Source organism: Actinia tenebrosa, unplaced genomic scaffold, assembly GCF_029948245.1.
Source record: "Actinia tenebrosa isolate PJP-AT-01 unplaced genomic scaffold, QUT_ActTen_1.0 PGA_scaffold14__42_contigs__length_11649687, whole genome shotgun sequence".
Lineage (NCBI taxonomy): Eukaryota > Metazoa > Cnidaria > Anthozoa > Actiniaria > Actiniidae > Actinia > Actinia tenebrosa.
In genome coordinates, this window is record NW_028292574.1 from 10,480,290 (window position 1) to 10,498,638 (window position 18,349).

At 37.0% G+C, this 18,349-nt stretch overlaps 2 protein-coding genes and 1 long non-coding RNA gene across 3 annotated transcripts; 1 reads left to right on the forward strand and 2 right to left on the reverse strand.

The window, feature by feature from the left end:
* Positions 1-247: 247 nt before the first annotated feature.
* Positions 248-2,839, reverse strand: LOC116297531 (dorsal-ventral patterning tolloid-like protein 1). Its single transcript, XM_031705776.2, has one exon. It carries the CDS (start codon positions 2,473-2,475, stop codon positions 766-768), a length of 1,710 nt encoding a protein of 569 aa, XP_031561636.1. The 5' UTR covers positions 2,476-2,839; the 3' UTR covers positions 248-765.
* LOC116297540 (cryptochrome DASH) lies at positions 2,614-11,080 on the forward strand. Its single transcript, XM_089029392.1, has 13 exons — positions 2,614-2,705; positions 3,089-3,179; positions 3,258-3,430; positions 3,842-4,066; positions 4,530-4,678; positions 5,263-5,351; positions 5,659-5,732; positions 6,125-6,214; positions 6,814-6,893; positions 7,367-7,584; positions 7,768-7,887; positions 8,944-9,117; positions 9,782-11,080. Exons 1-13 carry the CDS (start codon positions 2,614-2,616, stop codon positions 9,875-9,877), a joined length of 1,671 nt encoding a protein of 556 aa, XP_088885518.1. The 3' UTR covers positions 9,878-11,080.
* A 5,364-nt stretch (positions 11,081-16,444) lies between these two features.
* Positions 16,445-18,071, reverse strand: LOC116297519 (uncharacterized). The gene is made up of 2 exons (XR_004197240.2): positions 17,527-18,071; positions 16,445-16,866 (listed from the first exon to the last, which is right to left on the reverse strand). It is a non-coding gene; the product is annotated as an uncharacterized LOC116297519 (long non-coding RNA).
* Between the last annotated feature and the right edge of the window lie 278 nt (positions 18,072-18,349).

Here is an 18,349-nt window from a genome sequence, read left to right on the forward strand (position 1 = left end):
CCCAAGCTTTCTAGACATCTTTTATGTCAGTCAAATGTAAGTTTGTAAGACTCAACTAAAAAGCGTTGTAGTTCATCCCACGCATAACCAAGGCGAAGATAAAGACGATTTAGAAATTTATATTTATTTTTATAAAGTTTTCTTGAGAAAAGATCATCATATATCAAGAATGTCAAACGTAGAGTTTGGGTTACCTGTGGCACAAGGGACTTGATATAAAAGAAAGCTGAGTAAAATGGTGGCAATATAAGCCTTAATTTTTCTCCCCTCTTTATTTAATCGATTCTTATTGTACATTTATACCAAAGAAGTGTAAAAATAATTTCTTTACTACATCTCATAGTTTTAATCAATACCCCAAAACAACCTCTGAGCTGATCTAAGTCAGGGCATGGCTAACTCACTGATCGATACCCTGAAACAACCTCTGAGCTGATCTAAGTCAGCGCATGGCCAGCTTGCACATCAAATAAATTGGAAGTTAGCTTCTTCGATTTTGCAGAGGAAGGAAAACTAACTGGAGGACCCAGAGAAAAACCCTCAATTCAAATGAGAGACCTAAAAATGAATCTACTGCTTTTCCCATTACTAATACCATGACAATATTGGGATCAGTAAATAGGAAAAGATGCTCATTGGCAAATATATATGTATATATAGCAAGTTTCTAACCATATAATATAAATGGAATATTTACATTCTGAAATGCAATCAATAATTATCAAAATAATATTTATCTTTACAAGTAAAGTTTGCTAAAAAATGCTAAACTTCACTTAATCTGTCTTGTAGCCTATGACTTGTGTATGGCTGTCCAAGGGAATTAACAGATGTTGCATCGCCTTCAGATGACGATATTTGGTCCTCTGCAGTGCTTCTTGGAGTCATATTTTGGTTTAAAGTCACAGTCCTTGTTTCATTCTGGTATGCTCTTTCCACATCATGTGGAATAATGTACTGAGCTGGTTGTGAGTTTATAGCTTCCTCGTAAGATGGTGGAGGAATGCCGCTCACTGGGGTTGATATTGCTTCATTATAGCTTGGAGGTTCCATAACTTCTGTAACATGCCCATTTTCATGTTGACGACAAGAAGAAGCACAGTAGTAACTCACTTCAACATTGCTTCTTGGAGTCATAAACTTGCGCCAAGTCCTCCACAACCATATACCCATGAATAACATCACTATGACGACTGTGACTGGCCAAAAACTGTACCATGACAGCTTTTCCTCCTTTGATGGGCATGTTTGCTCATCTGAGCCATCTGCGCAGTCTTTTTTTCCATCACATCGTTTATGTGCTTCGATGCATTGATGACTCACACAAGCAAACTTCTTTGAGCCGCACGGCCCTTCAATGGATGATCTGTATCTTACTGAAAACCAACCCGTATTCTGGATGTCACTCGAGACGGATTTTAAAGTTAGCTTACTGGATCTTGACACTATATCCCTGGGAATATCCGGCCCACAAAACTGGCCAATTGGTGACTCTAAGTGTGCATCATCGTACACACTTACATAGCCGTACTTACATCCCTGAGTAGTGTGACTAAAGTTAAATGTATCAAACATCAATTGAACATGCTTTGATGTGTCTACTTCAATCTCCCATGTGCACTCTGTGTTTTTGGGGTAAGAAAAAGGGTAGTTCTTTGAAAATATGTAGCCTTTTTCTGAAGTGAGTTTTGTATCACAGTTTCCTTCACCAACAGATACAGTCCTAAAATTTGCAGTGAATCTAGAGTTTTGTCTATTGGAATCAGTTTTAAAACGAAACCATAGAAAACTCCCAATGGTTGAATAAATCGTTGGAGGTTTGTTCTTTCCACAAAAACGCCTTATCCGCGAAGCTAAAACGTCTGAACTTAACTCGACATTCTTGATTTCCTTTACTTCAAGGAAGTCAAATTCACAAATAGAACTGCTTCCTTCAAGATCAAAAACATCAAAAGAAACTTTAATTCTTCCTCGAGGGACGGAGATTGTATAAATACACTCGATATTTGGTTTGTAGGTTACTTCTTTAGAGGAAAAATTGCCAGCCAGAGACTCGAAATGGCGACCACATGTAGTTTCGAATGTCAACTTGAACCTGTTCTCGCTAGAGGTCCGAAAATCAGTTTCAAAACGAATCCACAGTTCATTCCGCGATGAGTAAACCTTTTTAGGGATATTCTGTGCACAATAGCGTCCTATTAGTGTAGAGTTCGCGTCTTTACCATCTCTGAACTCGATGTAATCGTGCTTACATGAACAGCACGTTGTCTTGAGGACAAGATCGACAAAAACAACTTGAATCCGTTGATCAGAAGGAACAAGGAGTATATAATCGCATCGAGTTACTTGCCCGATTTTAGTCCCACTTACTGGTGATCGAAGTATTCCGTGAGACTGTTCAAAGATTCCACCACAGCACTTACAACCTTCCACCAACAACGCCACCAAAACCAAGGTGACAGGACTTAATATCATAATTGATCGTAGATTTTTGCCTCAGTAAGCATCTCTCACATGTCCTTTAGATAAAAGACGGCCTATTGTTTGGCTGAGAATCACCCTTGAAGAACGATTAATACAGAAGCACTTGATGACAAGAGAATCTCATGAATCATGATCAAAACATATCGTCTCGCTGTTCATCGAGGATTCTATGGCGAACAAGAATCGCTTATAGTCGTCTGTATTTTGCTGATTGAGAGATAGTGACAGACGTCAATATTCATTAGGAAGGCTTCATTGGGTTGGATGGCGGCGAATCGCATCCATTCTTGTTTAATTAGCAGTTTTTTTGGCGTGTCGAATGGTTTTAGCCCTCGTGTGTTTGCATTCTATACCACACAGGAAGCCCAAACAATATCAGCTGTTTTGCTACTCTTCTCTTCTCCTCCATTTTCTTCCTTTCATCCTTTCTTTCTATCCATTTTGTATCTACAAAGATATCTGTCTTTCTTTCTTATTTGGCAAAGTACACATTTATCAAATAGTTAAAAATACAACTACGCCTTCTCTACGATTGTCTCGATGGTATTGGGATCCCTGTTTATTGATCAGCCGAGTAAAGACTATCATTCTATTATGTAACCAGTTTATTGTCGTGCCAAAACAACAAATATGGCCTCAAAATCGAGGGTTATAATTGTCTTCTACGAAACGACCTTCGCTACCACGACAACGAAGTAAGTTCCACGTCCTCCTGATTATCTTTATCGAGAAATTCAGAACATTTTAAATCATTTTCGACGTTTTTTCCCCAGGTTCTTTGTTGGGCTCACAAAAATGCTGACCTAGTTTTGCCTCTGTACTGTTTTGACCCAAGACATTTCAGAGGCACGTGGCATTTTGGCTTCCCAAAGACTGGTCCTTTTAGGACTAAATTTCTTCTCGAGAGCGTGAGGGACTTGCGTCAAAAGCTTCAAGACGTTGCCAGGTTTGTGGCAAATATATTCTGTGTTTTTAATTTGGTGCAACGTGTGTGTGCATGTGGAGAAGGGAGAGTTTGTTAGAGAAGAAGTAACGTCGTAAAAAAAGTATACTTATTTTAATAAGTGATGAAAGAATATCTAAATGAATGGAAGTATGGATAGATGAATGAATGAGAGGAGAAAAGAATGGATGGATGGATAAACGAATATTATATGTATGTACAGAAGAATAAATGAATAGATAAATGAATTAATGGAAGAATGAATGAATGGAAGAATGAATGAATAGATTAATTAATTAATAGAAAAATAGATGGATAAAGTAGATAGAATTCCCATTGCATCCCTATTGAATCAACCACTGTCTTCTAATGTTGTTTTTTACAATATATTCATCTCATTTTAATGTTTTATAGCAATCTAGTGGTGCGATGCGGAAAGCCAGAGGAAATAATTCCAAGTCTTATAACAAGCATTAATAATGAATCTGTCAAAGTGGAAGGAATTTCTCTCCAAAAGGAGCCAACAAAAGAAGAAATAGATGTTGAGAATGCTATAGAAGCAAGAAGCAGTGTGCCAGTTCAGAAGTTTTGGGGGTTAACTTTGTATCATCCAGATGACTTACCATTTAGTATTAAAAAGTAAGAGCTAAACATAATGATGAAAAAATATATATTGAAGAAATATAAATTGCGAGCATGTTAATGATATGTGCAGATAAAAAGCATGAAAGGATTTTGGCAGAACATGAGCCGGAAGCATGTTAGGAGAAGCATGATGCATAGCAAACAGCTATTCTAATCTTTTATTTGTTAGAGAAGGTTGATTATTTTGGCAGCTTACGCTGATGTGGGCCTACAACTATCAATTATTTTGGACACAAATGATCATGAAATATAAATCATATGCATATGCTATGTGCTCCCAGCCCAAAAAAAAGTGTATAAGTAATATAAGGAAAAGAAACAGAAAATGTTATGTATAGCTTTTTGTATATTTTTGTTTGTGAAAAAAAAGTGCTCCCAGCCAATCAGAAGGCAATATTTATTACACTTATTTCATACATTTACTTACCCTTTACTGTCTGCCAATATCAAACTACAGGGTGCCCAATGTTTACACAGAATTCAGGAAAAATGTTGAACGTCACAGCGGAGTAAGAAGCACCATCAAGATGCCAGACAGGATGAAACCTTTACCTGATGGAATTGAGCCAGGAAATATCCCTACCTTTGATGAACTTGGAGTAAAAGGTGATACACATGATGGTGATGAGGATGACAATAATGCATGATGATGATAATGAAGTATGGTGGTGGCAATGATGCATGATGATGGTGATGTAACATGATGATGATGATGATGATGCATGATGATAATAATGGTAATGTTGCATGATGATGATGATCGTAGTGTTGCATGATGTTGATGAGGATGACAATAATGCATGATGATGATGATGGATTTGATGTATGGTGGTGGTGGTGATGATGATGGAGATGATTTGTTTATGAAGAGCCACAGATTTGTCCATAAAAACTGTTACATGTCACCCTCCTATATTAAAGTTGATTGGTTGATTATAATTATTATAATTATTATTGTGGAGATAATGTTGGTAATTATGATTGTCATGATGATCATATATGGTAATGATGATGATGACAGTGATGATGATGATGATGCTGATTGATGTTGGGGATGATGATGGTGATGATATATGATGATGATGACGACGACAATGTTTATAGAAGATGATAATTATGTTGATGATATCATTGGTGAAGATGTGATATTCATAATGATAATCCTTATTCTTTTTAATCTCTTTTATCAGAACCTTCTCAGGATTCCAAGTCAGCTTTCCCATTCCAAGGAGGGGAAACTTCTGGGCTTCAACGACTGCAATATTATTTGTTTGATACAGTAAGTACTTCAAGGTCATAACCTTTTTTTTATAATAATTAAAAATATATATTGATTATTATCGAAAGAGAAAGATGTAGTGTTGCCAGAGGACCTCAGATTCAAAATGAGCAAGAACTCAAATGAAATGTTCAGACAAGCAGAAAAATCTCAGGCAAAGGGGTTTGGGAGAACAAGGTTGCTATCAAAACAAAGGACGGAGGCATAAAGACAACAAAGGTTGTTGAAGAGAAAGGGAGAGAAAACAGGATGGGATTTTTTTCTTGAATGTTTTCATCATTTGACTTATTCTAAAATTTCCCATTAGGATTATGTTGCAAAGTATAAAGAAACAAGGAATGGTTTGATTGGCCAGGAATATTCTACCAAGTTTTCAACATGGTATGTATGGTTTTAGCAATATTTTATTGCAAATTGAAAATTTAAATGTATTTTATAAATGATTAGTATGCATGCATCATGATGATGACTGATGATGATACATGATGATGACCAATGATGATGACCAATGATAGAGGATGCTGATGATGATGACAATGATAATGACAATGATGGTCATGATGGTGTTGATAATGGCAGTGGTGGTGGTGATGATGACCACTGATGTTTATGACTGATGATGATACATGATGACCAATGATAGAGGATGCTGATGATGATGACAATGATGATCATGATGGTCATGATGATGATGGTGATGGCGGTGGTGGTGATGAAGACAATACTGATGATGACTTAATGAAACATGACTGACATGTGCAACTCTTCTTCAGGCTTGCACATGGCTGTTTATCACCTCGAAAAATTTATGAAGAAATCAAGAAATATGAACATCAGAGAACATCAAACCAATCTACATATTGGTAAGAGTTGTGCCTTGATGGATGAAAGAAATCCTAAAAACTAATATCTCAGCTTGGTTGGTTAGTATGCTGCCTGCTAAGCAAGATGACCATAGCATGCAAGGGCGGATCCAGGGGGCAAAGGGGGGCTAAAGCCCCCCCCTTCAGCAGAAAACAAAACAAAACGAAACTGAAGAATTATATGCTTTTTTTATTGTTTTCCATTGTGTTAACGGAAGAAACTCAATTAGACCCCCCCCAAACTCAATTAGCCCCCCTTAAATTTTGGCTGGATCCCCCTTGGCATGTTCTCAGTGTCCTGACACACTCGTTTTAAGGAGCAAATGTGGCTTGGGTGGTTAGTGTGCTGCCTGCTAAGCAAGAGGTCTATAGTTTGATCCTCAGTGACCTCACACACTTGTTTTAAGCAGCAAGTGTGGCTTGGTTGGTTAGTGTGCTGCCTGCTAAGCAAGAGGTCAATAGTTTGATCCTCAGTGACCTCACAAACTTGTTTCATGGAGCAATTGTGGCTTGGTTGGTTAGTGTGCTGCCTGCTAAGCAAGAGGTCCATAGTTTAATCCTCAGTGACTAACTAATCATTCCCTTTTTTTCTGTTGCAGGGTTATTTTCGAGCTACTTTGGAGAGATTATTTCAAGTTTGTTGCCATCAAGTTTGGAGACCGACTGTTTTATCTTAGTGGTGAGAATTAAGGAATGAATCATTTATTTAACTAGCATCATCATTACTTTTGGTGAGCTCTTATTCTTCCCTGCCCTAGTATGTGTTGAATGCTTTATTTTCCTTTCTTAAAGAATAACTTTACCAAAGTTTTACTTTCTATTTTATTTTCTCCATGCCCTCAACAATTTTGACACACAGCTCTTCATAAATAAAAGTACAATCTACAAAATGCATTTTTCAATATTCTGCAAACTCAGAAATTTTAAAGGCTTGTTGTAAAATCGGTTTTCACAAAACTAATTAGTTGGTACCTTTTATATTCTTGACTGGCGGCAACGAAACACCAAGTTCCAACAAGCAACTCGCAACTACAGAGGTCACATAATATTGAGAATTGCAGTAAAAACCTGTTAAAATTGTGCAATGGTGATAATCATCATTCATTCATTCATTATTTATTATTATTATTATTATTATTATTATTTATTAAGGATTGCTGGCAAAGAAAGTAGAATGGCGGCAAGATGAAAATCTGTTCAGAGCTTGGAAGGAAGGGAAAACTGGTGTTCCTTTTGTGGATGCCAACATGAGAGAACTAGCAGCGACTGGTTTTATGTCTAATCGAGGTAGACAGAATGTAGCAAGCTTTCTGACAAAGGACTTGAAAATGGACTGGAGGTTGGGAGCTGAATGGTTTGAATATTTATTGGTTAGTATAAAAGGCCTTTTTTTATTAACCCTCCCTTTCTTTTGCTCTGCTCTGCCCCCCTTTCCTTCCTTCCTTCTTCCCACTCCATTCATTTTCGTTTCCCTTTGAGTCCCATCGTCATTTCTTCTATTCCCATCTATTTTCTTCCTAATGATAATATTCTTCTATCTCTCCTCTTATCAGATTGATCATGACGTATGCAGTAACTATGGCAACTGGTTGTACTCCGCTGGGGTTGGCAATGATCCAAGACAGGACCGTAAGTTCAATATGGTAAAACAAGGCTTGGATTACGACCCAAAGGTAAAAAAAAACACCCTCGGGGTGGGGGTGGGGTTAGGGTGGAACGTATCTTTTTTCGTCATGTATACACTTATTTCAATAAAGTTATTCACCAAAAAACCTAGAAAGCTGAGATCACTGAGGATCATGGGAAACTTTTAATATCAAACAAGTAAAGCTTTTGATACATTTTGCAGCTTGGGGATGCTCAGAAGAGGTGAGACTTTAAATGGTAAAAGATCTAAAACCATCAACAGTTATTAAAGCGGCTGAAACATGTAAAATGCAACTACCCATAATCCTTGTCTCATCTTTGTAGCTTTTCAGGTGACTAACTATATTGAAATAAGTGTAAACTACGCGATTATGCAGAAAGATGTGGAATCCGGGATCCAGAGCGCAGAATAATGATAAAAGTAGAATAATATCGCTTTATTTATAAATGAGGTTAAAGAACTAAATCTAAAATGCGGAGTGCAAGATGCGAATTCCGAAATCTAAGATGCGAAATCCCCAATCTAAGATGCGAAAAATACGTAATTCGTCTACCTATGATTTTGCCCAAATTGAAATTTAAGATGTGGAATAAGAAATCCAGGACGCGGAATTCGAAATCCATCATGTGGAATCTGATATTCCAGATGCGGAATTTGGAATCCAAGATGAGGATTCCGAAATTCACGAAATTTAATGGAATCTAAACTCCAGCGTGCAAAATTCGAAATGCAAGCTGTGGAATCTAGAATCCAGGAAATGGATAAATCCGGAGTCCAAGATGCGGAATCCGGTATACCAGATGCGGAACCCAAAACGCAAGATGCGGAATTCGAAATGCGGAATAATGTTTTCTTTCTATTTTCGATAACAGCTCAGGATTCGTTAAAACTCGTATCCTGCAAAAAACAAGATACAATTAACAGTTAGGTGAAAAAACTCTTGATTATATTTTTACGACTTACCGCGATTTCTTTATAAACCACAAGCATTATACCGACTCCAAAACCGTGCTTGGGCTACCTGTGTTTTTTTCTTATATCAACCTAAACAATATGCACGATAAGCCCTCTATCGTTTTAGGGTGATTACGTGCGTCAATGGGTACCAGAACTGTCAGGCGTTCCTGGTGGTGACATTCACACGCCTTGGAGACTGAGCCGAGCTTCTCTTGCGCATGCGTCAGTGTCACTTGGAGAGACGTACCCAATGCCGATTGTTATGGCTCCTGAATGGGATCGTCACAGCACTAAACCCGTAAGGAATTAGAAATAAACTTTGCTTCTCCCCTTCCCTCCCTCCCTCCTTCCTTCCCTCCCTCCCTCCCTCCCTCCCTCCCTCGCTCCCTCCTTCCTTCCTTCCTTCCCTCCCTCCTTCCCTCCTTCCCTCCATCCCTCCCTCCTTCCTTCCCTCCCTCCTTCCCTCTCTCCCTCTCTCCCTTCCTTCCTTCCTTCCTCCCTCCGTTCTTCCCTTCCTTTCTGTCTTCCTTTCTTCAGCTTGTTCTTACGTGTTTCTTTATTTTTTGTTTCTCTTATCTTAAAATTTTTCTTCACATAATTTTATGAGAAAAACATATTGGCAATCAAAGCATGATGATGATAATGATAATGATGATGATGATATTAAACAAATAAACGAAAAAGCACTAGAGAAGTTATACAGTTGTTCTCTTTGCACTCTTGAAAAAGATTATGAGTTCCCCGCGTCTGTGAATCAAAGCAAGAACAGTAGTGACGGGTCGATGCAGAGCCAGGGTTACCGTTCGAGATAGCACAGAGAACTGTTAATAGGAGTATTGTAAATAAATAAATAAATAAACAAATACAAATGAAAACATTATTCTGATTAACTAGTATTGACATGCTTTATTTGATAGTTGCATAACTTACATACTTACATAACATACTTGTTATTAATACAGAAAAGAGACCTTTCGTCTCAGAAGCGCCAGTCAAACCAGAGAAAACAAAAAAGAGGAATCGACTTCTACTTTTCAAGTAACAGCAACAATCATTAAAAACTCTATAACAAGCTGGTATTATTCTGGATATAGACTGGTAACACAGTGCTGGAGAAGTATTCTCTAATCCTCTCTGAGAATGAGAATGAGATCGCAAAAGACGCGAGAGAAAAAAGAAGCAATGCAAACAAACTGACGAAAGGAAGGAAAGACGAACAGTACGTTAGGAATCTCGTCATCAGAGCATTTAGCCTGAGGGATCAAGTATTGTAGAACTTATTTCTTGCTTCAATCAAGTTAACTCTTTTGTCACGTCAAGATTAACGCATGGTTAAACAGTTCTAGAATGAATGCATAAAGAGATTCATCTTTACACTTGATCAAGCAGCCATCTACATGAAATCATAACACGCAAACAAGAACATTTTCTAGAAACCTCATACAATAGCATAGTTACCTCAATTACCATCCTCGCTATTCAAAGTTAGTATATTAGTTAATAACGCGGCAAAGACCGGGGGATTTAACGAGAATTTAACAGCGCTAATGCACGGGGGTACGGGGAATTTAATGAACGGCATGCTTTTACAATTCTTTATAATTTTAACAGCATAACTTTAACAATTTTTACAGCAAATCTTTCCCCGGGGGCCAGAAGAAAGTGCTAAATTTAACAAATAGAACGCTTTCATTTGGCGTCAAAGGAGTTCAAATTGGTGGACAAAATCAAAGAATTTCTGAAAATTCCTGAAAATTGGGAATCTATTGTTTTGTCCTCCAAATTGAGGTGCATTCCAACGTGCTGCCAGGAGTTTATTCCCACCCTTTCCCCGAGGTCTAGGGGTGGAGGTTATTGATCATTACTGGTGCATAATTCATAAAAGGACAATGACAAGAACAAGAAATATATGCAACGAAGGGAGAAACGACAAAGATGATCAACATTGTTAGAAAACTGAAAGAATTAGTTACAGAGTTTATGATAAATGCTAATTAATCTTGATAAAAAAAGAGAAAGTATAGAAGGTGATTGACTGACTAGTTGCTTGAGATTGGAATCAAGAGAGTAGCCGCACACTTAGCCAATTAACGCTTGGCAAGTTATAGAAGCAGTCGTGCTTGCGCGTGGAATGGCTTATTCCCTCGTAAAAGTGACCGCCTGCTGTTTACAATTGAAAATAGTATTGTCCATGTGTTTAATCATCACCAGAGCATTAAGCCTTGAAGTTCTTTTATTAAACAAATGATTTCCTTATTCAACATTAACGCATGGCTAAACAGAATGAATACACGAAGAGATTCATCTTTGCACTTGATCGAGCAGCTAATCATATCAATAATAATGATGACCACTCCGTCAATTCCACCTCACGTGAACAAGAACATCCTCTGAAAGACAGAGGGAGGTGTAGGGACGCATAATCTGTTCTGCCGCTGTTTATCACTGCATATAATCTGCAGTCGTAAAGCAAGCCCATGGAGCGCACGATATTTAATGCTTTACTTTGTAAGATCTCGTTGAATACCTAGAATGAAGGCGATATAAGCCCTTTGATCTTATCCACTGATCAAATACAATGCGCGGCTCTATTTTCGCCGATTCTTTAGCAACCGAATAAATACGCAGATTTTAGGGACATAATCTAAGAAGCGCGCAAACGAAGACTATATATATAGCATTCCCAAATCCACTTGGTTGTAGAAACCGTGAAACCAAGTTTGATTTTCCGTACCATAGTTTTAATTTAATTCGAGAGGCAACTCACTTGTCAAATATATTCTCGCATTTCAAAAATAACTCTCTTTTTTTTGGTTCATAATCATACGATTAATTTTTACATAATTTTCAATATAATGGCGCACTTTTGATGACATCTTTAAATCCAGGTGATTTGAAAAACCTGCAAGTCTCTTTGACTTTATCTATTATAGTTTAAATGCATAATTTTAAAATCTGGAGCCGTAGGTATTCTAATCGACTTGTCCAATTTCTTGTTGTATTAGATATATTTTACTTTTCGTGGCTCATAATTGGATGGATTTTGCATAATTTGAATATAGCGGGCTTACGCATGGACGCTGTCCTCGCAATGATGCACCTTACAAAGATGCAAAATACTAAGAGGGATGCAAAAAAATTCCTTTTCATCTGCAATATCTGTATGTTCCTCGTAATAGTGACAGCCTGCTAATTCAGTAAAAATTAAATTGTCAGTGTGTTTGATCATCATCAGAGCATCTACCCTTGGAGATCGTGTATATTAGAACTTATTTCTTTAATACTATGCTTCAATCAAGTTGACTCTTGTTGTGTCAATATTAAACGCATGCTTAACTCAACAGTTCTAGAATGAATGCACGAAGAGATTCATCTTTACACTTGATCGATCGCGTTGTCAATCATCCATTTGAACCCACCTTAACAGCCATCGGTATTTAAGCGGCTTTTCGGAGCTCTCTCAGCAATTTGTGCCTAACCATCTTGGAACCAAGTTTGTTAAAAGTTCATCTCAAGCCAACGATAAAGGTAAGATCATCTTGCTTGACTATTGTTGAAGCTTTGTGAGTTACAGGGTAGAAATTAGATTAAAAAGCAAAAGGATCGTAATGTGCAAAGGATAAAGTTATCTACAAACAACTTTGGCGCTTACGGTATTTTGAAGGATATAGTTGCACCATTTTTAAACTACGAAATCTTAGAGTGATTTTACTTGGTCTATGACTACAAAGCTTTTCGCTGTGGTATCACAGGGTGGGACAATCACAACAGAGCTAGGCTCCAGACTAGGTGAAAGCCCAAAGATCGAATTTGAATATAGAAGTAGTAAGAGTCACAAATAGAAATGCTCTAAACTTGAGATGACTTTTATTGTCAACAGATTGAACGACGATGAAGCTTCTTGTGCTCCTAATCTTTGCTGTGCTTTTGGTGGAAACGTATGCGAAGCCTCGGCGTTTTTTTGATGAGACCAGTGACGACTACCAAGAAGAAATGGTCCCTGAGAAACGCGACGGCTGTAGAGAGGATTTTCGAGTGTGTCAGTCTACCGATCAGTGTTGCAGGGGCTTGACTTGTAAACCATATTGCACTAAAGGCGGACGCAACCCCGGCTGTAGTAGTACAACGTTATGCCAACGTTAAGTCAAGAGAAGACGAAACTGGTCATAAGCTAGACTTAGTAATACTTAGACGTAAAGGGTTGTTATAAATAACATTCAAAAAGCTGTAGTTTAACCTTTAATCTTAAAATGTAGCCCAGTTCCTAGCATAGTATATCTTAACGATTTTTGTAAGTTTTCTTACTAATTGTTAACACATTGTAATTCATTTTTATGCAATAATGTGTGATTCGGTAAACATTTATAATAATAATTATCATTATTATTATTATTATTATTATTATAAATCAAACTAAATAAAATATTAACGAAATTGTAGAAAAAAGTTTTAGTTTTGTTTTGCAAGTCTTTTTTGGTTTGTAGATTGTTTTCGATATTGTTCTACAACAAGTATCGAGGAGAGGGGTAGGGGGGAGTTATCAAACAAAGAAGTACGCAACGACTAGTAATTAAGGGGTGTGGTGTATCATAAAAAAAGATAGTGCCTCTTGTGGGAGACATTGAATCTTTAGCATGTCATAACAAAAGTCATCACTCGAAAGTAACGTAATGTTTTACAAATAGGAATCAGTTTGAAGGCATTCAGTTTGAAGGTTTTGATAGCCATTCTTTGATGAGTCGGGGTCGTGTTGAGAAATACAATACAATACAATAAACTTTATTTAAACACGTGGCCCTCAAAAGAACTTGAACTGCCGAATTGATGTAGATGTCGTGATCAGGGTTGATCAGAATTAATAATTAGTAATGACAAATAAAAATAGTTAGCCGAGATGAAGAAACTTTCGATTTTTACAACTTACCTCAGAAAAAGCAATTTCTCTTTATTAATACAGAAAAGAGACCTTTCGTCTCAGAAGCGCCAATCAAACCAGAGAAAACAAAAAAGAGGAATCGACTCCTACTTTTCAAGTAACAATCATTAAAAACTCTATGAGAAGCTGGTATTATTCTGGATATAGACTGGTAACACAGTGCTGGAGAAGTATTCTCTAATCCTCTCTGAGAATGAGAATGAGATCGCAAAAGACGCGAGAGAAAAAAGAAGCAATGAAAATAAACTAAAGAAAGGAAGGAAAGACGAACAGTACGTTAGGAATCTCGTCATCAGAGCATTTAGCTTAAGATCAAGTATCGTAGAACTTATTTCTTGCTTCAATCAAACTCTTGTTCCGTCAAGATTAACGCATGGTTAAACAGTTCTAGAATGAATGCATAAAGAGATTCATCTTTACACTTGATCAAGCAGCCAACTACATGAAATCATAACACGCAAACAAGAACATTTTCTAGAAACCTCATACAATAGCATAGTTACCTCAATTTCCATCCTCGCTATTCAAAGTTAGTATATTAGTTAATATTATAATATATAATGTTTAGATATTGACAGCACAATTATTCCAACATAATAAACTAGTCAATTGAAACCCCCTCCAATTCGCGTCCACAAACCCCTGGGAAAGGGCGGGAAATTAACGCGCCAAAGATCGAGATTAACGCATGGCTAAACAGAATGAATGCACGAAGAGATTCATCTTCGTACTTGATCGAGCAGCTAGTCATACAAGTACACCTTTTGCCGTTCATTAACAGAAAATGTACATTCATTTGTGCCAATAGTTGTATCAATAACGTGTAATGTACTTTCATCAACACCACAAGTAACATCATTAGCGCGGATCAACTTTCAGTAACGATAATTGAATATGCGTGTACATTCATAGGCATCAATGGACAATCAATAGCGCGTTTGTACATTCATATGCGCGGAATGTATTTTCTTGTGCGCGAAATTCAACCTCAACTGACACCAAATGACAGACAATTGCATTTATGGACAATCATTTACCCAAAAGTGAAAATTCATTAGTGCTATTAGCATAATCATTGACAATCTATAACGCGCTTGGACAATCATGAGGGTCAACGTTATATTCTATAGCGTGGTTCGACAAACATTTGCATGATTCGAATGAACAATAAGAGAAATAAAACAATCATTAGCGATTTAAAAAAAAACTATTTTAGCCTTCAATTTCTTCGCCATTTATACATCGTGGCAAATACGTTTGCATGTATCTGAACCACTGATCACATTTAGCGATAGTGATGGTTGCCACATTTCTCTGGAACCCTTCCATTAGCAACTGCTTTCTGTAGAGACCTAGAGCAATCCCTTGTCGTCTTGCCTCAGCCCAATAGTTCGTATGTTGTTGGATCTCTGGACGGCTGATGTCGGCTTTAATTGCTGCTTTAAGTGAGCTAATTGCTATTCTTCTACGCAGCCGCTATTATGGAGGCAGTTTCCTGAGTTTTTTATATGTATTAAAGTGATTTTTAAAAAAACCGCTAATGATTGTTTTATTTCTCTTATTGTTCTCAAAACGAGAGAAATACAGAAAACATTGATCGTTTCCCAACGATTTGATGCTCTGGGAATTCTATTGTTTGCTAATGATCATAACATCAGATTCTTTCGCGGCATGCACGGTCTCATCTCGCTTGGCTGCTTTCCGATTTACCCCCGAAGTTTGGTAACAAACAGTTGTTTTTTTTATTCAAACGTGGGACGTTTGTCATGATGTACTTTGTCAGTGTGAGTGTATAGAATCGGCGAACATGCCTCAAATTAAAACTTCAAGAAAGAAGCGAGCAAGACTTTTGAGTTTAGATAAAGAACCATACTTCGGGAGTATTTGTCGTTCGCTTTAGATCGCTTTGAATGAGTTCAATAGTCTTGCAATTTTGTGTAATATTAGTTTAAGTTCAAATTTGTATCCTGACGTAATTTTGAGAGAAATGATCAGCGAATTTTAGAATAATGGAAGATCTAGTAAGATTGACTAGAAAACTGCGATGAAAAGTGCGCATCAAATGTTTACCCCGTCTTCTGCACTATACGTTTTCACAAAATCGCATAAGTCGATTACCTTCAAAATGTTCCTTTTAAAACTAGATACAGAGTAAAACTAAATGAGCAATGACTTTTGTGAATATATAGCTCTGAAATATTAATTTCGGCCGTATGAAATCCATTGTTTAGTTTTGAAGTAGATTATGCACTATATTTAAAGAATCTCAAATATCTCATAATTAGCTAGATAGATTTTTTCAAAAATCCCCACAAATGGAGGCATCTAGTATATAATTATGTGGTACGAAGCATTTTAGTGTTAAACGCTCTGCAAGGCTAAAATTATTTTCTAAACGAAAACAAATATTTCATCATAATCACGTGTTATGACGTCCGATCTCACTAAAAATTGCATCAAATATTAATTCAATCTTTATGTGACTTATGTGCAAAAAAGATTTGCAATAGGATAAAAGACGTTTATGCACTAGCGTTTCAAAAGTGGAAGGTAGCGGTCAAGCGTGAGGGGGTCGAGCCACCTTAAATAGGTCATGCAAAAATCATGAATAAATAAAACTGGGGCTCTTGGGGTAAAAGAATTTTAATTTCTTATCGTAATCACGAACAAGATAAAATGAGTCAAGAAATAATTTGAGAAAATTTATTTCAGAACTTTCCTTGCTTCAAATGCTAATTGTTTCACACTCACTATTATCAGTTATTCAAACTGGTTGCCATATTTCGATTCGGCGTATTTCACTATTGGTATTATTTTTTCTGTATTCCAGAATAGAACAGACATTGCTTGTATTTCAGACATCCTCCTTCGTCACATTGTGTAAGACATCGCAATTTTCTGCCACTCCAATCTTTCTGGTCACAGCACTGGCTGTCTCTTGTACATTTTTGATATTTCTTTTTGCATGCGCGCCGCTCTAATTCCGGAGCCATCTCGTCGTATAGGTACTCTTTTCGGTCCAATTCCGGGGCCATGTCGTCTTGAATACGATATGCGTTCACTGCAATCACAGCCAAGATCAAAAACACGAGAAGGGTTTTCATTGTTATCCTGGAGAAGAAAAAAAAATCGATTAAATCTAACCAGATTCTAGAACGAATCTTTCTATAATTAAGGTTAGTGATAAGGTTGACTTTGCAAAGTATATCGTGAAAGGAAAAGCAGTGTTTCTTCGAAATAGCAGCGCGCTGATTCTAAAAATAGCTTAAAGATTCGGACAAACATTGCATTCTGTTTAACCGCTACCAGGATTATACGAACCGATTTTATTATTTTTACTTAAAGTTACAATAATAACCCATGTAAACTAAGATCAACTGCGATCGGTTGTGAAAATTATCTGCTGAAAGTAAACTTGTAAGTTTGTTTGCCCGAATTTCCCCTTTGTCTTCTTTTTATGGCGTCACGGCTGCGCTGCGCTATTGAAGTGGTTTGTAGAAATCACTCAACATCGATAAAAACTGAATGGGCATATAAAATAATTAAACCTCACAATATGAAGAAATGAGTTTGGTAAGCGGCACTGATGGACAGAAAGTATGGTCAAAGGTAAAAGCAGCAAACACATGTCAATAGTATGGGAAAGGCGTCATTGAAATGAACTTTGCAATTGGCGCCTAAAAATGCATGTAAACGTTTTGAATTTTGCATTGACTTTACAATCCTTGTAACTTACGAAGCTTCAACAATAGTCAAGCAAGATGATCTTACCTTTATCGTTGACTTGAGATGAACTTTTAACAAACTTGGTTCCAAGATGGTTAGGCACAAATTGCTGAGAGAACTCCGAAAAGCCGCTTAAATACTGATGGCTGTTAAGGTGGATTCAAATGGATGATTGACAACGCGATCGATCAAGTGTAAAGATGAATCTCTTCATGCAGTCATTCTAGAAGTGTTACTAAAGTTTCACGCTTATATTGTTTGCACTCTATATGCAGAAAGTAGTACCGAAATAGGTAGATATAGGTTATATCATACAACATTCATCGTCACTGGTGCATTTTTTTGTACTTAGTTACGGACCCTTGATTAAAAGAACAACACAGCGCAGCAGGTATCAAAGTCGGGAAGGGTTGCATCAAGACGTGCCTAGAGTATACCAACCACTAGAAAGAGGTGTAGGGGAAAATAAAATGATGCCTCAGTCGCAACAAAATCTAATAGGACGTTTTCGTAGAGAAAACGAAGGACTTGAAACTTTATAGGACGAATCATTATACGTTTATCATGTTAGATAATAAATGGTAGTACGAAGAAATAAAATAGACAGTATTTACAATATATCAAGCTAAATAATTAAAAACGAAGTGTTTTTTCTTAAATCTCGATATTTTTTGTCGATTCATTTAAAATTCCACTCAGTCAGATGTGCTAATTTAAAAAAAGCTTGCTGCGTTCATTGTTTGTGTGCTATCCAGTTTCTAGGTAAAGTTTTGGCTAGATTTGATGAAATTTCGATAAATGAGGTTTTTTTTATTGTCGTTCTTCAAACTCTACAAGCCTAATTCTTTTCCTCTTCTTCTTTGTAAAT

Coding starts and splice junctions, on each gene's coding strand:
- LOC116297531 (XM_031705776.2), bottom strand. CDS start 2,475: ATGATATTAAGTCCTGTCACCTTGGTTTTGGTGGCGTTGTTGGTGGAA.
- LOC116297540 (XM_089029392.1), top strand. CDS start 2,614: ATGATCAAAACATATCGTCTCGCTGTTCATCGAGGATTCTATGGCGAA. Junction 5,352..5,658: donor AATATTATTTGTTTGATACA/GTAAGTACTTCA, acceptor ATTTCCCATTAG/GATTATGTTGCAAAGTATAA. Junction 6,215..6,813: donor TCAAACCAATCTACATATTG/GTAAGAGTTGTG, acceptor TTTCTGTTGCAG/GGTTATTTTCGAGCTACTTT.